General features: G+C 41.6%; 2 protein-coding genes across 9 annotated transcripts in view; one reads left to right on the top strand and one right to left on the bottom strand.

The window, feature by feature from the left end:
• LOC142661093 (uncharacterized) overlaps positions 1 to 26,589 on the bottom strand; it is a 201,451-nt gene that overhangs the window by 101,688 nt on the left and 73,174 nt on the right. The window lies entirely within an intron of this gene.
• The window catches only part of CDH16 (cadherin 16), an 80,280-nt gene that overhangs the window by 23,701 nt on the left and 29,990 nt on the right, over positions 1 to 26,589 (top strand). For both annotated transcript variants that reach the window (XM_075838339.1, XM_075838338.1), the window contains exons 7-11: positions 77 to 202; positions 697 to 847; positions 2,241 to 2,471; positions 4,794 to 4,870; positions 8,710 to 8,898. In XM_075838339.1, coding sequence (XP_075694454.1) covers positions 77 to 202; positions 697 to 847; positions 2,241 to 2,471; positions 4,794 to 4,870; positions 8,710 to 8,898 — 774 coding nt within the window. The remainder of the gene's footprint in view (positions 1 to 76; positions 203 to 696; positions 848 to 2,240; positions 2,472 to 4,793; positions 4,871 to 8,709; positions 8,899 to 26,589) is intronic.

Raw genomic sequence — 26,589 nt, 5'->3', positions numbered from 1 at the left:
TGATCCGGCGCTCGCAGTTTCTGCTGATTAAGGGACTTTTACTGTTCATCCATGTAAAGTAATGCGGCTCTTTCAGGTGCTGTGGAATAGTACGGAGGTTCGGTATCGCCTGTCAGGGAACTTTGCAGGGGATTTGTTCACAGTGGACGAGTCTGGAAACCTTCATGTGACTGAAGAGCTGGACTGGGAGCGACAATCTCAGGTGATCGCCGCTATATCATATACCGGCATTTACCCTCATACATCAGACTGGATGTTCCTGCTGCTCATTTACTGGGCAGTGACATCTTATTATCATGTCTATATTTTAGGTTCTGTTCACATCTGCATTCGGAGTCCCTGTGTCAGATTTAGTAAATTTGATGGGAACGGACACATCAGCGTTACCTGAGGGACCAAATTGCTCTGTCGGGTGCCGCTGGCATCTATCGACCACTGGAAATGGCACTATTTCATCATGGCTTCCATCATAAGCAGAAGCCATGACGCAGATGTGAACAGAGCCTTACATCTGTTTGATAATGTGTAAATATTTGGATACAGTAAATGGCAGACAACATATGGAGTATGATATCCGGCATATGGGGTGTTATACTACTATGGATATAGGTGTAGACTTTGTTAGCACTGGATTTATTACGATGTACTTTATTTCCTCCTGATTTGTTATTCATTTTTTGTTCATTTGTTCTGCAGTATCAGATCCAAGTATCGGCTCTGAACGTAGACGATGTCCTGTATAGCGACCCCTTGGAAATAACGGTTACTGTGATGGACGAGAATGATAATGGACCCGTGTTCTCTCGAGGGACCTACCATGTGGAAATAACAGAGGCAACCGCAAAAGGTGGATACTGGGTACTGACAAGAACCAATATCAGTGATCTCCCAACTAAAATGTAAACTTCACTGACATGTCCACATAAGACCAACATACTGATATTTAGACATCGTAGCAATGGCCAAACACGTCACTGCAAGAGAGCATATAAAAGGGGAGTTGTCCGGCTCCCTGAGTGAAAGTTAAAATGAGTCCCCCACTCCCGGTGCTCCCCTTCATACCGCCACATACTCACCCGTCTGGGGTGTTCAGGACCCAGCACGGGTTTGCCCCTCTCCTCCGTCCCAGCCCTTGTAGGAGATAAGAGCAGAATGACCATATGGCTGGTTCCTGCTCCTAGTTTGATCGTTTGGTAATGTTGAGATGGAGAAACTTTCTGAGGTTCTTACCACTTACAGGGAAAGGGCAGAGCGCTAAACTAAGCTGGGCCCCCATAGCAATTGTATGTGGCCTTTACAGTACAGTGATAGCCTTATGGACACAGACGTGCCTGTAATGACGGTCCGCGATTACGGGCACGGCCGGACGCAGACAGCCTCCCGCATTTCCAGCCCGTGCTCCCATATAAAGTATGGGCGTACAGTCCGTAAAAAAGCAAAAGAACAGACATGTCCTATCTTTTGTGGAGGCTTTCTACGGCCCGGACACCTTTCCGCAAATGTACGGGAAGGTGTCCATGGTTAATAGAAATGAATGGGACTGCAATTACGGACGAAATCTACGGTTGTATGATGGGCCCTATATAACTGCTTCATCCTTATAAAAAAAATAATAATTTTCCCCCAAAATTCACTGCTCATACTCATCTTAACAGGAGACTTTTCTCTTGGGAGGGTCTGTGAGCTGGGACCGCCCTCATTTCTATAGATCAGGGTTGGCGTCAGACCTACTGTAACAATACAAAAGGTTCTAAATATCTCCGATATCATTTGTTTTCACATAGAAAAGTGCCCGTACACTTATACAGGGGACTATTTTGACATGATGATTTAGATTTTTTACAAACATTCATGTTCCGATCAGATTGTAAATCTGCAAAACTTTTCTAAAATAAAAACGGAGCAGAAACACAGCAAATATTCACAGAATTCAGCAGAATTTATAAAAAATTTAAAATGAATAAATTGTGTCCTACTGTGAATGCCCATTGGAAAGCCGTCCTTCAGACTCGGCAATGAATATACCCTGCTCGTTCAAGGCAATGCCTGAATACATATAGGTGGCAGCCATTAAAGGTTGTGTAGATACTTCTATAGTGGCAGAAGTGCTGGTAGATACAACACCGCCAGCTCTACCAACCTTTACTTCCCCCCTCAATATTTACTAACTTGCAGCCCGGGGCTTCCTGGACTCTACAGACCTTGTCATTTCTTCACAGGATCTGTCATTTATTTTACAGGTTCCCTTCTCATTGAACTTAAGGCTGAAGATGCTGATGACCCAGCGTCCAGTAATGCACAGATCAGGTACAAGATTGTGAGTCAGGAGCCCCAGCTGCTCAGGGATGATGTTTTTCACATTGGGGAAAGCACGGGACGTATAACATTGCTGGATGATGGTCTTAAGGCTGCGACAGCAAAGAGGTACACCCTGGAAGTGTTAGCCGCTGATCTTGGCGGGGCGGAAAGAGGTAAGTGGCGCAAATTATTTACAATGTGCATTCAAGCCCACGACTGTTCCATGGATGACCAGTCTGTAGTTACGGTGCTGTATACAGTGCACATAATGTAACAGGTGTGATATACAGATGTAGCCATGTTTATCTTGACTTTTCATACATTAAATACACAGTCTTTAACTTGACTTTTTCCAATGGCTTTTGTGGTGTGATATCACGCTGCAGCTTGGCTACATCTGTACATCAAACTTATCTCAAGTGCTAGAAAACAGCGACAGAGTAAGGGTATGTGCACACACACTATTTACGTCCGTAATTGACGGACGTATTTCGGCCGCAAGTACCGGACCGAACACAGTGCAGGGAGCCGGGCTCCTAGCATCATAGTTATGTACGACGCTAGGAGTCCCTGCCTCGCTGCCGGACAACTGTCCCGTACTGTAATCATGTTTTCAGTACGGGATAGTTGTCCTGCAGAGAGGCAGGGACTCCTAGCATCGTACATAAGTATGATGCTAGGAGCCCGGCTCCTTGCACTGTGTTCGGTCCGGTACTTGCGGCCGAAATACGTCCGTCAATTACGGACGTAATTAGTGTGTGTGCACATACCCTAAGAACTAAGCGACTGGTAAAACGATAGACTACCCTTCTGTTAGAACAACATACTGGACGCATGTAAATCGATTTTCCAGCAAATTATTTGTTAAAAATCTGGGACAAACATTTGCACTTTCCCTGTAAGGAACAGATGAGCAGAGCTATAGATTATAATGGACTCACAGCGTCTTCAAAGAGGATAAAGCTGAATAAACCGGGCCCATTATAAAAGTATAATTAATTCCAATGACTTCTGAGGATGAGGTATTGAGCAGAGCGGCGGTGTGTGGGCCTCTCCAGCTTACGTTATTGACTGCGTTATTATGAGAGTCGCCAATTAAAACCTCACTCTGTTCTTTAATAGTCACGTGTCTGTCTGCAATTACCAAACGGCAGCCCACGACGGCACATCCATGTACAATCTACCATCTCCTGCAAAAACCAAAGCTCTATTATTAACTGGGGAGCGTCTCCTCAAGAAATACACCCCTCCACCCAGGCTACCAGTAATTAAAATGTTAATAAAAAAAATTTCAGGAAAACATATTAAAATGGGCATTTGCACCTTCAGGGAGCTTTGAGCAGGTTTTGAGCATGCCCACTACATCTTAGGCATTTAAACATAATTTTACCAATTAGATATATATATATTTTTAATTACATTGCTCATAGTTTGCTTTACTTATCTGTACTCCACGTCAGACTGGGGTTACTTGGACCCAACAGAGGACATATGACATGTCAGAAGTTTTTCAAACGTTTAGTTACCCTTTATTGGGTTTCGTCTGCTTTCCGTCGGGGTGTTCGTAGTTTTACCGGAGACAATAGCGCAGCATGCTGCTTTATTTTCTCCGGTAATCTTGGCCGGATCTGCAGATGTGAACGAAGCCTAAGGGTAAGGTCACACGGTGCGTCGTTGATGCGGTTATGTTGCGTTTTAAAACCGCATGCGGTCAACTGCATGTATTTTTTGTCTCTGTAATGCTGCAGTTCTGTTGCGTTTTTTTACACCCAGTTTACGGACCGTGTTGAGGTTTGTTGCGTGCTTCCTGTATATAGTTCATTACATTGCAGAACTGTTATAAAAAACAAAAGCAGTTCAGCAACAACTTTGGCGTTGCGGTCATTAACTGCATGCAGTCAGACATTATGAAGATACACAAAAAACACATTGCAATAGAATAGCAGCCGTGTGTCCATAACAAAAATGTCACCATCGACTTCTATTGAAAAATGCTGCAGTTTAAAAACGCAACTTAAATGCAACGTGGCCGCACCGTATGGCCGCACCCTAACAGACTAAATCGTTTATATCATGACAGTGGTGTAGGGGCGCAATGAATACTGGATGTACATTGTATATAGATGTATTCCCCCCCAGAAGGAAGGAGGTGAAGTCATCAAATGGCTTTTTAGGCTGGGTTCCCACAGTGCAGATTTGCTGCAGATTTTGCATGCATTTTTTTAATGCCAAAACCAGGAACGGAACTTAAACAGAAGAAATATATGGGGGGGGGGGGTAAGTCTTTATAGGACTGCGCTCCTGGCTCCAATTCTGGGTTTGGCTTAGGAAAACGCATGCAAAATCTGCAGCAAATCTGCACCGTGGGAACCCAGCCTAAAAGCCATTTGATGACTTCACCTCAATGAGGCTCCAAAGCTTCAATTTGCTCCTCTACAATATTAGTTGATGTCATAAATGTATTGCCTCTAAATCTTTTTATATTCCCATTCTAGGATTAAGCACCAGCTGCACGGTGATAATTGATGTGGTGGATTTAAATAATAATCCTCCTGTTTTTATGAAGAATCAGGTAAGAGACATTTTTTTTTTCCCCAGCTTTTCTGTTGGTAAATTCCTTTTAATGAGAATTCTTGCATCGATCGTATCAAAATGGTTAAAATTCATTGTATCGGAGTGGTCGATGGTGATTGTGATACTATGAGGTTTATTGCTGGTATTGGATATTCAGTGTATGAAAAGGTTTGTCGTTTTAAGGCCCTGTTCACACAGTTTTTTAAAAGGCAGATTTTGACCTGCTTGCACTCTTTGCCACGTTTTTTGGCCGCAGCCATTGAGCGCCGCAGGCAAAAAAAAAAGCTGCGAAAACCGCTTTCTCTGCCTCCCACTGATATCAATGGACGGTCAGAGATGGAAACGCCTGAAGAAAGGACATGACACTTTTTCCCCCCGCCTCCCATTGAAATCAATCAATGGGAGGCGTTTTCGGACGTTTTTTGCCACGGTTTCCGGTCCAAAACAGTGTATTTCGATGTTATTTTATTACTTTACAACGATTGTTTGCTGGTCAAAAAAATATTCAAGGATGCCGGAAAGAGGAACCAGGGCAAGAAAAGGGTGTATAAAGGGCAAGAAGGAGAATATAGGTCACTTCTGGCCCAAAAAAACCAACATTATGCAATTCTGAGGAATCCAAAAGGAATAGAAGTGTCAGAATTCTAATAAGGAACTGTATATAGTTATGTATTTGTATATACTTCTAATCATCAGAATATTTCCCTTCTTACTGGGAGCAGCGTGTTCCTACAACAGAATATGGCAGCCTGCCTGTGATACAGACGGGCATAAAATAATATCCTGTCTGATGATGATGAGCGGCAGGAAATTTTATGTCCCTTGTGCTGTATTCTAGAAATGCCGCTGCTCCTAAAGGAAGAGGTTCTCATAATAGACTCGTGATGGGGAACCTACTCTGCTTCCATATAAAAGAAAGTGGGTTTTAAAGAGTGTTTGTATAAATTCTGGCAAGTTTTATATCTAAACTTTTACAAATCCGCCATGTGCTGGGTACTTGAATTCAGGGACAAGATGTAACAGGGACAGGAGAGGAAGCTCGCAACGCAGGACACATACGACTCATTGCTTTTATTGATTTTTGGAAGAGCGGATTTATTGTGTCAAAACCTCCTCCTTATTTTCTGTTATTTCATAAACACTTCACAATTACGGCTCTTGTTAGTGAATGTGACACATCGCAATTCACTCCCACCACCTAATAACCAGTAGATTACCAAATCTATATTATTTTATCACGATGGGGGCTTATTGGTCTGTATGTCGTATACTTAGGATCACACAGCTGAATTATGCTACTGAGCCAATGTAGCTAATCCTGTCATGTGTGATACTGTCTGCTGAGCCGCTGTATCTAATCCTATCATGTGTGATACTGTCTGCTGAGCCACTGTATCTAATCCTATCATGTGTGATACTGTGTGCTGAGCCACTGTATCTAATCCTATCATGTGTGATACTGTCTGCTGAGCTACTGTATCTAATCCTATCATGTGTGATACTGTCTACTGAGCTGCTGTATCTAATCCTATCATGTGTGATCCGGTCTACTGAGCCACTGTATCTAATCCTATCATGTGTGATACTGTCTGCTGAGCCACTGTATCTAATCCTATCATGTGTGATACCTACGCGTTTCAGACGCTACACGCGTCCTTAGTCATGGCTGATGAAGGACGCGTGTAGCGTCTGAAACGCGTAGGCTCCATATACTACTGATATTTTTCCTCACACTATCAGGATTGCACACTTTCAAGCAAAATCCTGGTTTCTTCCTTTTTTTTAAAAAACGAATTTTTTCAATTAAACTTGGAAAGTTGTTCCATTTTATTCTACAAATCCACGCTGGATCCAAATCTCCTTTTCTTCATTGTTGTCTATTTATCGTGTGCCGACACGAGGATCCGTGCGAGATGATCTGAACTACACATACAAGGTGAGCTGGAGGTCCCTCTCTCTATTTTTGTCTATCATGTGTGATACTGTCTGCATAGCCGATGTATCTAATCCTATCATGTGTGATACTGTCTGCTGAGCTGTGTATCTAATCCTATCATGCGTGATACTGTCTGCTGAGCTACTGTATCTAATCCTATCATGTGTGATACTGTCTGCTGAGCTGTGTATCTAATCCTATCATGTGTGATACTGTCTGCTGGCTGAGCTGTGTATCTAAGCCTATATCAGAGAACCACACAGCGCTACCTGTTTGAATAGGGACAGTTTTGAGGTAATTGGATTATTTGATCGTCATATTATAAGTAACTATTGAATATATCTTGTTCTACACAGACATGTATATTATTTAGATGATGTGTGAGATCTCTATCTTCTCTTTTCCCCTCATTGTAAGGGGTTTGCAATCAGTGGCACCAGTGCCACAGCCGGCACGTGGGGCATGGTTTGCTGGCACTTCTCCCTCCTGGTGTCCAGCGCTGTTGTGTACTTGGCGACGCTGAACACAATTAAAGAGAGCGGCGCTTCATTATGCACTTGGCGGCGCTGATCACCAGGAGAGCTATATTGTTTGTCGCTGCTGAACATTTGGCAAGCACAGAATGCAGCACCGCTCCCTCCTGGTGTTCAGCGTTGCCAAGAGAATAATGAAGTGCTGCTCTCTCCCGGTGATCAGCGCCGCAAGGACAGAGTTCAGTAACTGCTCTGTAAACGAAAAAGTTGGCAACTCTCTCTCCTATGTGCACCCCCCAAAGCTGGTGTACAGTAGCCGCAGTCTCTCCTGTGTGCAGCACCCCCAAGCTGGTATTCGGAAGCTGCAGTCTCTCCTGTGTGCATTTCCCCCCAAGCCGGTGTTTAGTAGATGCGGTCTTTCCTATGTGCACCCCCCAAGCTGGTGTTCAGTAGCCACAGTCTCTCCTATGTGCATCCCCCAAGCTGGTGTTCAGTAGCCGCGGTCTCTCCTATGTGCACCCCCCAAGCTGGTGTTCAGTAGCCACAGTCCCTCCTGTGTGCAGTTCCCCCCAAGCTGGTGTTTAGTAGCTGCAGTCTCTCCTATGTGCTCCCCCAGCTGGCGTTTAGTATCCTCGTATGAACCACAGATGAATCATCTTTGCAAAGAACGTTGGGGACACTGAAATGTAAGTTTAATTAACTGATTAATTTATGACACATACGTGGTAGCAGTTTGTCTTATATGACTTTGCACACTGAGTACTTAATCATTGGGGTTTTTTTTTGTTTTATCAACACACCATAAAAAAACAGGCTGCCTGCCCTGATGTAAGGGGTAACTTAGAGGACACGTATATATTTTAATGATTGATTTGCAGTCCCTTTAGTTGACCTTACAACAATCATGACAGAGATAGTATAATTCTAATTACTAATTAAAATCAATCCCAGAAAATTATTATTGAGCGGCCTGGTCCACTAGGAAAAGCCTCCAGATCACTGCTCCAATAACATCACATACACAGAGACTGGTGCCATTTTATGCTATCATACAGTATGATGTGCACCCAGGCCTGGTGCCGGAGGGTGCTGCTGCTACAGTTGTGGGCCCTGCTATGGATTTTGCACAGAGCGATGCCCTGGATCATTGTGCACTTGTAATACAATATCATCGTGTCTCTGCACTGGAGTTTTCAGAACTACGAGCCTCCCTTAAGAGGAGCTCATTTGCCATCGGATGATAGGAAAAGTAATCTAAGATGCTTAAAGTATTGTCCTTGGAAATCTTTAGTTAGTCCCTTGTTTCATTGAACAGTCATGAAGCGAAATGAAACCATACATAGGTCAGGCGCACACAGTCCCTAATGTTTATATTCTATACAGCAGGTTATATGTCTGGAACTTATACCTGCGGCTCTTTCTCCCCAGTTCCCGCCATTCGTTGTGTCAGAGGACACGGAGGTTGGTGGAGTAGTCACAACACTCACTGCAACTGATGAGGATGAAGACATAGAAAATAAACTTACAGACTTTTCTATAGTGTCTGGAAATGAAGACCAATCCTTTGGCCTTACTGCTGATGAGGAACGGAGCACGGTGTCCATCGTCCTAGTGCAGGTAAGTTCTGGTGTCCGCGCCTCTTGTTTCTCGGATTTAATTTGGCAACGAAAAACAAAACAATGAAGGACGCCGAAAGGGCCTGTTTGATACGTTATAAATAAAGTTTGTTGAAGAAATCTGAATTTGTGTTCACAGTTTGCCCTGCAGTCCGTCTAGGAAGAACTGATGGTTACACAGATTTCATTACAACATCACGTCCGCAAACCCTGTGATCTCTGCAATAAACTTTATAAATATGTGACAACTATTAAGAGTACCTGAAGGCATTGAAGCTGTGTGGCATGATATTCACAGATGAGCGCTACTTTCGCCCATGACCCCCTTTGTTTTTCATCTAGCCCCCCCCCTTTGTTCCACAACCCACACAGATGTTATTTGGCTGTGGTCTTGTAGCACTGGTGCAATGTGTTCCAATTTGACTGCATGGAGTTTGTATGTTCATTGTTCGTTTCCAAAGAGTACTAAAATTTACTTGCAAACACCGAAAATGAAAACGGCCCCTATTCAAATGGAAGCTGCCGCCACAATAAGCTGATCGCTGCAGGTTCCACTTCTCATGCCCCTGGCAGCGCATTTTGTTGGGGGAAAATTCACTTGGCCATACACTTCTACTGTAGCGGTTACATGACGGCCATTTAGATAAGTGTCCATCTGATCAAGTCCGCCAGTGTGAGAGCTGCTTTTTGCTAAGGGTATGTTCACACGGCCAAATTTCAGACGTATACGAGGCGTATTATGCCTCGTTTTACGTCTGAAAATATGGCTACAATACGTCGGCAAACATCTGCCCATTCATTTGAATGGGTTTGCCGACGTACTGTGCAGACGACCTGTTATTTACGCGTCGTCGTTTGACAGCTGTCAAACGACGACTCGTAAAAATACAGCCTCGTCAAAAGAAGTGCAGGACACTTCTTTCAGACGTTTTTGGAGCTGTTTTCTCATAGACTCCAATGAAAACAGCTCCAAAAACGAGTTGGTAAAAAAATGAGTTGGTAAAAATGCGAGTTGGTAAAAAACGTCTGAAAAGCAGGGTCTGTTTTCCCTTGAAAACAGCTCTGGATTTTCAGACGTTTTGGTTGACTACGTGTGAACATACCCTAAGGCTCTACGCTTGGTTCATAGAGAGGTGGCCATCCTCTATGACGTGGCCATATATCCTAAACTGCAGATGAACAGTGATAATACATTTAAATGGCTTCCAATTAATTTCACTATATGGCATGTGTACCCAGCTTAAAGGGTAACCAAACGTTCAACAAACTTCTGACATGTTATAGTGACATGTTAGAAGTTTTGATTGGTGGCGGTCCGAGCACTGAAATCCCCACCAATCGCTATAATAAAGCAGCAGAAGCACCCGTGTGAGCGCTGAGCCGCTTACTTTCTGTTAGTCTTTTTCCGGAAAGCCGATGTAGCGGACTACGGGCTCAAAGACTTTCTATTGAGCCCATACACTGCTACATTGATTTCTGGAAAAGGCTGAGCAGGAACGAAGCGGCTCAGTGCTTCTGCCACTTTGTTTTGGCATCACTGCAGCGCCGGCCAAATAACATCATGCTGACCGCGCGCGTACACTTTTCAGGAGCGGGGCAATGGCTGTATTACACACCCGCAGCCCCGCTCTGGCTACATTCATGTGTGTGTGCGGCCGCACAACTTAGTATAGAAATAAATGAATTAGCGGTATTGAACCGTTTGAGGGTGCACGGCCTCCAAATAGTATCGATATTTCGATGCATTGTGTAACCCAACTACCAAGCCATGATGTATTTTGTGGCTTTCAGTACCTCAGATCAGAGAAGCACAACTCAGATATATGCTATACGGTAGCCATTCCTTTCCAGTAATCAGATACAACAGACGTTGGTGTCAGGGGTTGGCTGTAGGTGTCCAGTCTGCAAAACACTTGGGCACATGATGTCATGATTCTTCTTTTCAGGAACATCTGATAACACAGGTTGTAGTAATGAAATGTCTTGTTCTCAGCTGCACTCGTCATGGCGTGAAACTGGCGGGATCTCAGTGTGAACCGGAGATCTTAATGAAAAGAAACATTTTCACTTTGGCTTCCGGAGAAGTGGCTGCAAATTGATTACAGCAGGGAATAAGATCTCTCGCTAGCCACATCAGTGAGTCAGGTTCACAGGAGCCTTTACTGCAGACGTCATTGTCTATGACGAGTGTCCCCGGGACAAGTTAATAGCCTTTCCTCCGGGGACATGGACATTGTATGTCACAGGGTTAGCGCATAATAAAAGCTTCATACAACAAAATCAAATCTAACTCTTACTGTGCATATGTAGCAAGGAAAAGTCGAAGCAACGTGATGAGTGATATTCAACGTTTGTAAAAAGGTCTTATTTAAACATAAAAGTTGTACGGTTATTTGACAGTAACACTATAGTGCTACATATTCATTGGGTTTAAAATCAAAGATTTGTTCAAAATTTCATATTTCAAAACGAAGTGCTCAGTGTCAGAGAGCAGCTACAAAAGCCAGCAATATATCACAAAGATAAAGGTGCCATCCTTGTACAGTCTGTACAAAATATCTCCACGTTCAATATTGCATATGACCAAAGGGGAAAGGGGACAAGTGACTGAGATAGCAGTGGTCTTAGCTGTCAACCAATTATAGTAAACAGTGGCAGCAAAAATATCATTATAGGAAAATTCTGAAAAATACAGGACTGGCATGAGTCACAATGACCAATGATTGATCATCTAATGGTTCAATGATCAGAATCTATTTGCCTTGTCCCCAGGGGCTGCTGCTATTCTGGTATCCCACTGGTCCCATTGATGCTGCACTTTCGTAACTTTATTGAAATCCGTCCAGTAGAGCTTTCAGTCTTAATACCAGGCAAATACAAACATTGGAGACAATTTTTAAGGAAGACATTTACCCAGCAAAGAAATGAATATGAACACTGGACATTTCTACAGACTTTATGCAGAACTTGCGACGCTGAGGCCACAAAAAACCCAAAAATCTCCAAAAGTAAATGAGCAAATTAAGAAGTGATAAATATATATCTTGCTTTGCACTGCTGGCTTCACTCACAGCCTCCATAGAAATAAGGTTTATATTACAAATTACCTCTTTTTTATTTCGGTCACCTGAACGGCTCTATATTTTAAAGTATCTATTAAATGCCGTGTAAAGGAGAGTCACTAATTCTGCACCCCCTAGTGGTCGCTTATTGACTCCTCCATCACATTCAAATGAGACGACGTGAGCTCTTAGTGGTAGAAGGGGCTCACGTTGAGCACTCCCTGCAGTTGTAGTAACCAGGAAAAAACTGTGGAGAAAACGTCCCAAAATGGGGTGTAAGGTGGAGGCTTGTACTTTGGTATTATCTGCCATGTCTGTCCCAGGTTGGTAAACGATTAGCGTAAATATACATTGACGCACTCATACTTGTACTCACTGCGGCATGACGTTTAGTTCTGTTGATATTGAGGGGAAGGTAAACCTCATATCTCCTCTTGATCTGGGACGCTTACTTTTATAAGAAGAAAAAAAACTCTTTTGGGAGTAAATTTGAAGTATCTAAACATTTGTATTACATTACATATTTCCCTCTTTGGTACAAGTCTCTTTCCTCTGCGTGTTTTAATCAGTTTTTTACGTTTTTATAGGCTTTTTTTGGCAATGTTTTTCGTTTATTGTGGTTAATACAGCTCTAGGACTTCGTAGGTCTAATAAAAAAAACAAAGGAGAATAAGTCTGAGCAGCTATAAGAATCACTCATGAAAGCGACGGGAAGCATTAAAAGGGCTCATGTAACCTTATTGCCATCGGGTTCAAGAATGTTTTCAGCCACCACGGATGCCGGTAAACCCACTTGAGCAGGGAAGATGTCCTAAAACATAGACCACTGTCATGTGACAGACGCTCTATAATGTCTAAGGCTTCGTTCACATCTGTATTCCCCGTTCTAGCGTATCTGTCAGAGGACCACAAGAACGGAAATGTAAGTTTCCATCAAAAAACCCATTGATTCCCATGGGTCTTATTTCTGCATCAGTTGTGCTCAGTTAGGCTCCATTTCGTCAGGTTTTAGTTTTTTTTGACAGAAGAAATACCGAAGTCTGTTGCGCTAGCGTTTCCGTAAAAAAATAACAGAAACCTGACGGAAAGATGCTTTACGTTTTTTTTTAAACATTGAAGTCAATGGATGACGGATACAAACAGATATGCCATCCGTTTGTATCAGTTATGCATTACGTTTAACGGATCCATTCTTTTTCTGCGCATGCGCAGACTACGGCCTGTTTCACATGAACGTGTTAAACGCCCAAGTGACAGCCGTTGAAAAAACAGCCGTCACACGAACCTATATAATTCAATGTGGCCGTTCACACGGCCGTTGTTTCAACGGACCGTGTAAAGGGCTTGTGAGAAAATAGGACATGTCCTATATTTTCATGCTTCACTCCATAGACTGTGATCTATGGGGGATGCATGATATCGCATCCCGCAGCGTAGAACATGGATGCACCTCGGACGCGTCCGAGATGCGCAACGCCCGTGTGAATCTAGCCTAAGGCTTTATTTAAATCTACGCCAGGGCTCCGTTCATAGTTTCCGTATGAGTTTTGAGTCAGGGGAACCCATGAACGGAGCCCTGACTGAAACGAATGAAAACCATAGGTTTCCGTTTGCACTATTATTGATTTCAATGGTGATGGATCCGGTGAAAATAGTTTACGTTTGTCACCGTTGTTTAAGGGTTCCGTCGTTTTGACGTAATCAATACCGTAGTCGACTACGCTATTCTTTCCGTCAAAACGACGTAACCCATTTGCACTGGATCCGTCACCATTGAAATCAATGGTGGTGCAAACGGAATCCTATGGTTTTCGTTTGTTTCCGTCAGGGTTCCGTTCATGGGTTCCCCTGATGGAAAGCTCAGACGGAAACTATGATCGGAGCCCCGACAGATGTGAACGAAGCCTAAAAATGAAAGCAAGAAAGATGCAAAGATAAAAACTGTTCCGTTATAACGGATGACAAACTGAAACATACGGAAAGAAGAGAGTCAGGTTTTTTAACGGATCCGTCAAAAACAAACATACTTTACCTTCCGTTTCATTCAATCTGGCATCAGTCTGCCCGTTTTGTTTTTTTTAACATCAACGGATCTGCAAAAACGGATGCCACAACGCAGATGTGAACGAAGCCTTAAAGGCATGACCACATGTGGCGGAATTGCTCTGGAATTCCGCAGCGGACAGTCCGCTGCGGAAATCCGCAGCGTACATGTTTCTCCATCGCTTTCCACAGCTTTTTCGTTAGGTTCGTTTACACGTTGCGGACTCATTGCGGAATTTCTCCACTGGCTTCAATAGAGAGTCAAAATTGACTACGTGTGTGCACCCGTAATTACGGGAGCGTTGCTAGGCGACGTCAGTAAATAGTCACTGTCCAGAGTGCTGAAAGAGTTAAACGATCGGCAGTAACTGTTTCTGCACCCTGGATAGTGACTTCCGATCACAATATACATCAACCTGTAAAAAAAATAGAAGTTCCTACTTACCGAGAACTCCCTGCTTCTTCCTCCAGTCCGGCCTCGCGGGATGACGTTTCAGTCCAAGTGACGGCTGCACCCAATCACAGGCCAATCACAGGCTGCAGCGGTCACATGGACTGCCGCGTCATCCAGGGAGGTCGGGCTGGATGTCAAGAGGGACGCGTCACCAAGACAACGGCCGGTAAGTATGAAATTCTTTTACTTTCACTAGGGAAAGTGCTGTCCCTTCTCTCTATCCTGCACTGATAGAGAGAAGGGAAGTACTTTCCCTTCAATACGCAATGGCCAGTCCGCATCAATTTACTGCACATTTTAGGCAAAACCGCAACAGAATCTGCAACACAGATTATGTGCGGCATTGATGCGGACAGTGGCGGAAGAAATACGCCACGTCTGGTCATGCCCTAAAACTTTCCAATTTGTAATATTATTACAATATATACCTGCTGCCAACTGCGTCAGCACAGTTCATATATGCAATTATATTTCTATGGGTTCTCACTGTATGTTTTTGTGGGTTATTTCTCAGGATTGTAAAGGTCTTGTATGAGGCTAGAAAAACATGTCCGCTTTCTTCAGAAACAGCCCATGACCAATAGTGACACTGTTTATGGAACAAAGAGGCCATGTTTTTCTAAGTTTATTACCCCATTTAAGAATTTCCTTCTTTATTTTCACTCTTATGTTCACCCTGCCCGGTGTCTTGCGTATAAGCCGTTCCTCTGTACAGTTCTGGGGAAGATCCATTATTTGGAAAAAAATATTTATGAGCAGCAGCTAATCCTTTATTTGTGTTGGTAGGAGTCACATTATCTGATTCCTGATAAAGGGATATTGGAAATCACTTCTCGGGAAGTCACCTTACATACAGTATCTATTGCACTAATAAACAAACGTCTTAGGAATAACGGCTTATGTTGGTGTAGAAAAAGCTCAAATCTGTGATTATTTTAAGTTCTTCCCTGACTGGAAACTCCCCAACAAAACATGGAAAATTAAATAAATAGTTTCTAAAAGAATTAAGATAGGAGACAAAACGTCCTATCCCAGCCAAGAACGCAGCAAATGAAAAGGCCTCATGCACACGACCGTAGCCATGTGCACGGCCATGATATTCGGGTCGGCCGGCCGCGGAGTGTCACCCGCGAGCCGCCCACAAATCGCGGGCGGTGCACATGGTCGCGTGCATCATTTTCTATGAGCCTGGACGGCTAAACACGGCCGTAATAAGACATGTCCGTTCTTTTTGAGGTCCAGGCTCCTGGGCCATGCACGGACCGTTGAAACCACGGTCGTGTGCATGGGCCCACTAAAATTAATTGGGCCGCAATTGGATTTTCAACGATATTGAGGCCGCAAAAGCACGTTCATGTGCATGGGGCCTAAGGGCAAAGCCACAAGTGGCGGAATTGCTCTTGAATTCCGCTGCGGACACTCTGCAGCGTTAATCCGCAGCGGAGCCGTTTCCCCATTGACTTCCACTTCTATTTAGTAGGGTTCGTTTAGACGATGCGGAAAATTCCGCTGCGGAGCATAGGCTGCGGTGCGGAATTTGGTGTCCGCAGCATGCAATGGATGTTGCGGAGTTGTGGCGGACTGGTTGCGGACTCATTGCGGAAGTTCTCCATTGACTTCAATAGAGATTCTAAATTCCGCAATGAAGTCCGCAGCTGTCATGCACATGTTATGTGTGCTGCGGATGCGTCTTGCTTTTTTGACATGACATTTCTTCATTCTGGCTGGACCTATGTATTTCTAGGTCTACAGCCAGACTGAGGAAGTCAATGGGGCTCCCGTAATGACGGGAGCGTTGCTAGGAAACGTCAGTAAATAGTCACTGTCCAGGGTGCTGAAAGAGTTAAGCGATCGGCAGTAACTGTTTCTGCCCCCTGGACAGTGACTACCGATCCCAATATACAGCAACCTGTAAAAAAAATAGAAGTTCATACTTACCGAGAACTCCCTGCTTCTTCCTCCAGTCCGGCTTCCCAGGATAACGTTTCAGTCTAAGTGACGGCTTCAGCCAATCACAGGCTGCAGCGGTCACATGGACTGCTGCGTCATCCAGGGATGTCGGGCTGGATGCCGAAAGAGGGACGCGTCACCAAGACAACGGCCGGTAAGTATGAAATTCGTTTACTTTCACTAGGGAAAGTGCTGTCCCTTCTCTCTATCCTGCACTGATAGAGGGAAGGGAAGCACTTTTACCGCAGTCCGCAGCAGCTAGTCCGCATCAATTTACTGCACATTTTGGGCAGATCCGCCGCAGAATCTGCAACGCAGATTCTGTGCGGCATTGATGTGGACAGTTGCGGAGGAAATCCGCCACGTGTGGGCATGCCCTAAGAGCAGTCCTTGGGCGTTTAGCTGCATTTGTAGAAAGATACAATAAAAGATGCTAAATTCTCCTTAAATCTTGCTAAACTGACAATGTCCTGCTAGTATTAAAATCATAGTTGCAGGAAAGATCCTTTAGTTATTTGAGAAGAACATTACACAAAATAGATTTACTGCCTCTTATAAACAAGTGTATATTTACTATATAATACTGCCCTTAGTGTACAAGAATATTAATTCTATAATACTGCTCCCTATATACAAGAATGTAATTACTATAATACTGCCCCCTATATACAAGAATATAACTACTATAATACTGCTCCTATATACAAGAATATAACTACTATAATACTGCCCGTATATACAAGAATATAACTACCATAATACTGCCTCCTATATACAAGAATATAACTACTATAATACTGCCTCCTATATACAAGAATATAACTAGTATAATACTGCCCCTATATACAAGGATATAACTACTATAATACTGCCCCTATATACAGGAATATAACTACTATAATACTGCTCCCTATATACAAGAATATAACTACTATAATACTGCTCCCTATATACAAGAATATAACTACTATAATACTGCTCCCTATATACAAGAATATAACTACTATAATACTGCTCCTATATACAAGAATATAACTACTATAATAGTGCCTCCTATATACAAGAATATAACTACTATAATACTGCCTCCTATATAGAAGAATATAACTACTATAATACTGCCCCTATATACAAGAATATAACTACTATAATACTGCCCCTATATACAAGAATATAACTACCATAATACTGCCTCCTATATACAAGAATATAACTACTATAATACTGCTCCTATATACAAGAATATAACTACTATAATACTGCCCCTATATACAAGAATATAACTACTATAATACTGCCACCTATATACAAGAATATAACTACTATAATACTGCCTCCTATATACAAGATTATAACTACCATAATACTGCCTCCTATATACAAGAATATAACTACTATAATACTGCCTCCTATATAGAAGAATATAACTACTATAATACTGCCCCATATACAAGAATATAACTACTATAATACTGCTCCTATATACAAGAATATAACTACTATAATACTGCCCCCTATATACAAGAATATAACTACTATAATACTGCTCCTATATACAAGAATATAACTACTATAATACTGCCCCTATATACAAGAATATAACTACTATAATACTGCTCCTATATACAAGAATATAACTACTATAATACTCCCCCCTGTGTACAAGAATATAACTACTATAATACTGCCCCTATATACAAGAATATAACTACTATTATACTGCCCCTAGTGTACAAGAATATTAATACTCTAATACTGCCCCCTATATACAAGAATATAACTACTATAATACTGCCCCTATATACAAGAATATAACTACTATAATACTGCCCCTATATACACGAATATAACTACTATAATACTGCCCCTATATACAAGAATATAACTACTATAATACTGCCTCCTATATACAAGAATATAACTACCATAATACTGCCTCCTATATACAGGAATATAACTACTATAATACTGCCCCCTATATACAGGAATATAACTACTATAATACTGCCTCCTATATAGAAGAATATAACTACTATAATACTGCCCCTATATACAAGAATATAACTACTATAATACTGCCCCTATATACAAGAATATAACTACCATAATACTGCCTCCTATATACAAGAATATAACTACTATAATACTGCTCCTATATACAAGAATATAACTACTATAATACTGCCCCTATATACAAGAATATAACTACTATAATACTGCCACCTATATACAAGTATATAACTACTATAATACTGCCTCCTATATACAAGATTATAACTACTATAATACTGCCTCCTATATACAAGATTATAACTACTATAATACTGCCTCCTATATACAAGAATATAACTACTATAATACTGCCCCATATACAAGAATATAACTACTATAATACTGCCCCTATATACAAGAATATAACTACTATAATACTGCTCCTATATACAAGAATATAACTACTATAATACTCCCCCCTGTGTACAAGAATATAACTACTATAATACTGCCCCTATATACAAGAATATAACTACTATTATACTGCCCCTAGTGTACAAGAATATTAATACTCTAATACTGCCCCCTATATACAAGAATATAACTACTATAATACTGCCCCTATATACAAGAATATAACTACTATGATACTGCCCCTATATACAAGAATATAACTACCATAATACTGCCTCCTATATACAGGAATATAACTACTATAATACTGCCCCCTATATACAGGAATATAACTACTATAATACTGCCTCCTATATACAAGAATATAACTACCATAATACTGCCTCCTATATACAAGAATATAACTACTATAATACTGCCTCCTATATACAAGAATATAACTACTATAATACTGCCCCCTATATACAAGACTATAACTACTATAATACTGCCCCCTATATACAAGAATATAACTACTATAATACCGCCCCCTATATATGAGAATATGACTACTATAATACTGCCCCTATATACAAGAATATAACTACTATAATACTGCTCCTATATACAAGAATATAACTACTATAATACTGCTCCTATATACAAGAATATAACTACTATAATACTGCTCCCTATATACAAGAATATAACTACTATAAGGGCGGGTTCACACGTGGCGGAATTTCACTGAAATTCCGCTGCGGACACTCCGCAGCGTTAATCCGCAGCGGAGCCGTTTGTCCATTGACTTACACTTTAATTTAGCAGTGTTCGTTTAGACGAGGCGTAAAATTCCGCTGCGGAGCATAGGCTGCGGAGCGGAATTTGGTGTCCGCAGCATGCTCTGTCTGTTGCGGAGCAGTGGCGGACTGGTTGCGGACTCATGGCGGAATTTCTCCATTGACTTCAATGGAGAGTCAAAATTCCGCAATGAAGTCCGCAGATCTTATGTGTGCTGCGGAGCGTATTGTTTTTACTACCATGACATTTCTTCATTCTGGCTGGACCTATGTATTTCTAGGTCTACAGCCAGACTGAGGAAGTCAATGGGGCTCCCGTAATGACGGGAGCGTTGCTAGGAGACGTCTGTAAATAGTCACTGTCCAGGGTGCTGAAAGAGTTACGCGATCGGCAGTAACTGTTTCTGCACCCGGGACAGTGACTACCGATCTCAATATACATGTATCTGTAAAAAAAAATATAAGTTCATACTTACCGAGAACTCCCTGCGTCTGTCTCCAGTCCGGCCTCCCAGGATGACGTTTCAGTCTAAGTGACGGCTGCAGCCAATCACAGGCCAAGCACAGGCTGCAGCGGTCACATGGACTGGAGCGTCATCCAGGGAGGTCGGGCTGGATGCCGAAAGAGGGACGCGTCACCAAGACAACGGGCGGTAAGTATGAATTTCTTTGACTTTCACTAGGGAAAGTGCTGTTCCTTCTCTCTATCCTGCACTGAATAGGGAGAAGGGAAGCACTTTTCCTGCAGTCCGCAGCGGCCAGTCCGCATCAATTTTCTGCACATTTTGTGCAGATCCGCAGCAGAATCTGCAACGCAGATTCTGTGCGGCATTGATGCGGACAGTTGCGGAGGAAATCCGCCACGTGTGGTCATGCCCTAATACTGCCCCTATGTACAAGCATATAACTACTATAATACTGCCCCCTATGTACAAGAATATAACTACTATAATACTGCCCCCTATATACAAGAGTATAACTACTATAATACTGCCCCTATATACAAGAGTATAACTACTATAATACTGCCCCTATATACAAGAATATAACTACTATAATACTGCTCCCTATATACAAGAATATAACTACTATAATACTGCTCCTATATACAAGAATATAACTACTATAATACTGCTCCTATATACAAGAATATAACTACTATAATACTGCCCCTATATACAGGAATATAACTACTATAATACTGCCCCTATATACAAGAATATAACTACTATTATACTGCCTCCTATATACAAGAATATAACTACTATAATACTGCCCCTATATACAGGAATATTACTACTATAATACTGCCCCTATATACAAGAATATAACTACTATTATACTGCCTCATATATACAAGAATATAACTACTATAATACTGCTCCTATATACAAGAATATAACTACTATAATACTGCCCCCTATATACAAGAATATAACTACTATAATACTGCCCCCTATATACAAGAATATAACTACTATAATACTGCCCCCTATATACAAGAATATAACTACTATAATACTGCCCCCTATATACAAGAATATAACTACTATAATACTGCCCCCTATATACAAGAATATAACTACTATAATACTGCCCCTATATACAGGAATATAACTACTATAATACTGCCTCTATATACAAGAATATAACTACTATAATACTGCCCCTATATACAAGAATATAACTACTATACTACTGCCTCTATATACAAGAATATAACTATTATTATACTGCCCCTATATACAAGAATATAACTACTATAATACTGCCTCCTATATACAAGAATATAACTACTATAATACTGCTCCTTATATACAAGAATATAACTACTATAATACTGCCTCCTATATAGAAGAATATAACTACTATAATACTGCCCCTATATACAAGAATATAACTACTATAATACTGCCCCTATATACAAGAATATAGCTACTATAATACTACCCCCTATATACAAGAATATAACTACTATAATACTGCCCCTATATACAAGAATATAACTACTATATTACTGCTCCCTATATACAAGAATATAACTACTATAATACTGCTCCTATATACAAGAATATAACTACTATTAGGCTGGGTTCACACGTGGCGGAATTTCACTTAAATTCCGCTGCGGACACTCCGCAGCGTTAATCCGCAGCGGAGCCGTTTGTCCATTGACTTACACTTTAATTTAGAAGTGTTCGTTTAGACGAGGCGTAAAATTCCGCTGCGGAGCATAGGCTGCGGAGCGGAATTTGGTGTCCGCAGCATGCTCTGTCTGTTGCGGAGCAGTGGCGGACTCATGGCGGAATTTCTCCATTGACTTCAATGGAGATTCTAATTTCCGCAATGAAGTCCGCAGCTGTCATGCACATGTTATGTGTGCTGCGGATCCGTCTTGCTTTTTTAACTTGACATTTCTTCATTCTGGCTGGACCTATGTATTTCTAGGTCTACAGCCAGACTGAGGAAGTCAATGGGGCTCCCGTAATGACGGGAGCGTTGCTAGGAGACGTCAGTAAATAGTCACTGTCCAGGGTGCTGAAAGAGTTAAGCGATCGGCAGTAACTGTTTCTGCACCCGGGACAGTGACTACCGATCCCAATATACATGTATCTGTAAAAAAAAATGAAGTTCATACTTACCGAGAACTCCCTGCTTCTGTCTCCAGTCCGGCCTCCCAGGATGACGTTTCAGTCTAAGTGACGGCTGCAGCCAATCACAGGCTAATAACAGGCTGCAGCGGTCACATGGACTGCCGCGTCATCCAGGGAGATCGGGCTGGATGCCGAAGGAGGGACGCGTCACCGAAGACAACGGGCGGTAAGTATGAATTTCTTTGACTTTCACAAGGGAAAGTGCTGTCCCTTCTCTCTATCCTGCACTGATAGGGAGAAGGGAAGTACTTTTACCGCAGTCCGCAGCAGCTAGTCCGCATCAATTTACTGCACATTTTGTGCAGATCCGCAGCAGAATCTGCAACGCAGATTCTGTGCGGCATTGATGCGGACAGTTGCGGAGGAAATCCGCCACGTGTGGTCATGCCCTAATACTGCCCCTATATACAAGAATATAACTACTATATTACGGCCCCTATATACAAGAATATAACTACTATAATACTGCTCCCTATATACAAGAATACAACTACTATAATACTGTTCCTATATACAAGAATATAACTACTATAATACTGTTCCTATATACAGGAATATAACTACTATAATACTGCCCCTATATACAAGAATATAACTACTATAATACTGTTCCTATATACAGGAATATAACTACTATAATACTGCCCCTATATACAGGAATATAACTACTATAATACTGCCCCTATATACAAGAATATAACTACTATTATACTGCCTCCTATATACAAGAATATAACTACTATAATACTGCTCCTATATACAAGAATATAACTACTATAATACTGCCCCTATATACAAGAATATAACTACTATAATACTGCCCCTATATACAGGAATATAACTACTATAATACTGCTCCTATATAAAAGATTATAACTACTGTAATACTGCCCCCTATATACAGGAATATAACTACTATAATACTGCCTCCTATATACAAGAATATAACTACTATAATACTGCCCCTATATACAAGAATATAACTATTATAATACTGCCCACTATATACAAGAATATAACTACTATAATACTGCTCCTATATATACAAGAATATAACTACTATAATACTGCTCCTATATACAAGAATATAACTACTATAATACTGCTCCTATATACAAGAGTATAACTACTATAATACTGCCCCTATATACCAGAATATAACTACTATAATACTGCTCCTATATACAAGAATATAACTACTATAATACTGCCCCCTATATACAAGAATACAACTACTATAATACTGCTACCTATATACAAGAATATAACTACTATAATACTGCCCCCTATATACAGGAATATAACTACTATAATACTGCCCCCCTATATACAAGATTATAACTACTATAATACTGCTCCTATATACAAAAATATAAATACTATAATACTACTTCTATATACAAGAATATAACTACTATAATACTGCCCCCTATATACAAGAATATAACTACTATAAGGGCATGACCACACATGGCGGAATTCCTCCGCAACTGTCCGCATCAATGCCGCACAGAATCTGCGTTGCAGATTCTGCAGCGGATCTGCACAAAATGTGCAGAAAATTGATGCGGACTGGCCGCTGCGGACTGCAGGAAAAGTGCTTCTCTTCTCCCTATCAGTGCAGGATAGAGAGAAGGGACAGCACTTTCCCTAGTGAAAGTCAAAGAAATTCATACTTACCGCCCGTTGTCTTGGTGACGCGTCCCTCTTTCGGCATCCGGCCCGACCTCCCTGGATGACGCTCCAGTCCATGTGACCGCTGCAGCCTGTGCTTGGCCTGTGATTGGCTGCAGCCGTCACTTACACTGAAACGTCATCCTGGGAGGCCGGACTGTAGACAGACGCAGGGAGTTCTCGGTAAGTATGAACTTATATTTTTTTTTACAGATACATGTATATTGAGATCGGTAGTCACTGTCCCGGGTGCAGAAACAGTTACTGCCGATCGCGTAACTCTTTCAGCACCCTGGACAGTGACTATTTACAGACGTCTCCTAGCAACGCTCCCGTCATTACGGGAGCCCCATTGACTTCCTCAGTCTGGCTGTAGACCTAGAAATACATAGGTCCAGCCAGAATGAAGAAATGTCATGGTAGTAAAAACAATACGCTCCGCAGCACACATAAGATCTGCGGACTTCATTGCGGAATTTTGACTCTCCATTGAAGTCAATGGAGAAATTCCGCCATGAGTCCGCAACCAGTCCGCCACTGCTCCGCAACAGACAGAGCATGCTGCGGACACCAAATTCCGCTCCGCAGCCTATGCTCCGCAGCGGAATTGTACGCATCGTGTAAACGAACACTGCTAAATTAAAGTGAAAGTCAATGGAGAAACGGCTCCGCTGCGGATTAACGCTGCGGAGTGTCCGCAGCGGAATTTAAGTGAAATTCCGCTATGTGTGAACCCGCCCTAATACTGCCCCTATATACAAGAATATAACTACTATAATACTGCTCCTATATACAAGAATATAACTACTATAATACTGCCTCCTATATACAGGAATATAACTACTATAATACTGCCCCCTATATACAGGAATATAACTACTATAATACTGCCTCTATATACAGGAATATAACTACTATAATACTGCTCCTATATACAAGAATATAACTACTATAATACTGCTCCTATATACAAGAATATAACTACTATAATACTGCCCCTATATACAAGAATATAACTACTATAATACTGCCCCATATACAAGAATATAACTACTATAATACTGCCTCCTATATACAAGAATATAACTACTAGAATACTGCCCCTATATACAAGAATATAACTACTATAATACTGCCCCCTATATACAGGAATATAACTACTATAATACTGCCTCTATATACAGGAATATAACTATATAGTTATGAACTTAGATGTGATCGATAACAGCTCGATTCTCAGGACCCGCTGACATGACTGGTTCAGGTCGCAGCGCTAGATACCTTATCTATATACAGGCCACAAAGAAGCTGTATCTTAAAAAAGTAACAATAACTTTAATAAAAAGTAATTAGAAAGTTGCAACATTCACACTTATTTACTGTTTTATTAAATTTAAAAAAATGTCATAGCCTTCAAACCATTTTTTCAGTGTCACCTCATACTACATTAGTTTACAATGATTCCCATTATATACTACATGTGCAATAAATGATGTTAATACTCGCAATCTTCTAGTAGAAATGTTACCATAATATGTTCATGTTCAGGATTATTTTGCCCCGTGAGGGGACCAATACTGTGCAAATCTGTAAAATTTAGAAAAACTTTTTTTTCAGGAATTACCCTGAACTGCTACCAAATGACTGTTATTATGTTCTTTTCTAAGCCGGCTTACACTATGGCTTTCTTCTCCTTCCACCTTCTGTGCACTCTCCTCGCTCCCCTGCCAGTTTTATGAAAGTGCCATGAATTTTGAAATGTTTTTTTTAAATGCTTCCATCCTTTTAGGGCTCCTGTCAGTTCAGCTTCCCCGCTGCCCTAAATTGGCACTTTGGAGTGGCGAGGGGGCGGATGGATCAAACCTCTAGGTAACGAGAAGGCGTTTCAGGGAAAGTGCTGTACTTATAGATTTACTGCATGTGAAGAGAGCCTGTCTTATAGACTTATTGAATGCCATTGGTAGGATCTTGCTTGATCGTTCCGTGTCGCAGTGGGTTAAATGCATCCGTCTCCATGTTTGCACAGTCAGAAAGAAAGATTGAAATTCTGACATTTTTCCTACGCAGCAAAGCAAAAGCACAAAGGCAACGCTTCTAGACTGCAGACTGATTAACCATTTGTTATGGCAAGAACGCCTCCGTAATACTCAACCTGCAGGAGGTGCCTAATAAATTGCTCCAATTGAGCAATGTCAGTGTTAGGGTATGTTCACACGGCAGCGTCCGTAATTAGTGTGTGTGAACATACCCTTACTCTAGTGAGGGTCCTTCTCAGGTAACTCTCCTGGGAAGAGAGAGAATAGTGGGGGGGGGGTCTTCAAAACGTAATGCTTACTTGTTATCTATTATCTTCAGTGCTTTTTGATTGGCTACATCAGTGCACAGCCATGGTCAGTGACTTAACCGCGTCTGTCCCAGTGTCAGGCTTCTTTGTCCTTCCCCCCATGCTTTACACTGCAGCTCTGCTTTTTCAGATTGGCTGTTGTGTATACGCATAAACTCAGCAGGAAGCCAGTACATGGAAAGCGGATTTCAATTACAAGAAGGACAGAATGAGCTACAAGTAACTAAGGCCCCATGCACACGACTATAGAATCCAATCGTAATTACAGACCCATTCATTTCTATGGCCGAAAAGACACCTTCCTATATATCTGCGGGAAGGGGTCC

Source organism: Rhinoderma darwinii, chromosome 9 (assembly GCF_050947455.1).
Source record: "Rhinoderma darwinii isolate aRhiDar2 chromosome 9, aRhiDar2.hap1, whole genome shotgun sequence".
Lineage (NCBI taxonomy): Eukaryota > Metazoa > Chordata > Amphibia > Anura > Rhinodermatidae > Rhinoderma > Rhinoderma darwinii.
Note: the sequence above shows the minus strand (reverse complement) of the source record. Positions and strands in the feature narration are given on the sequence as shown.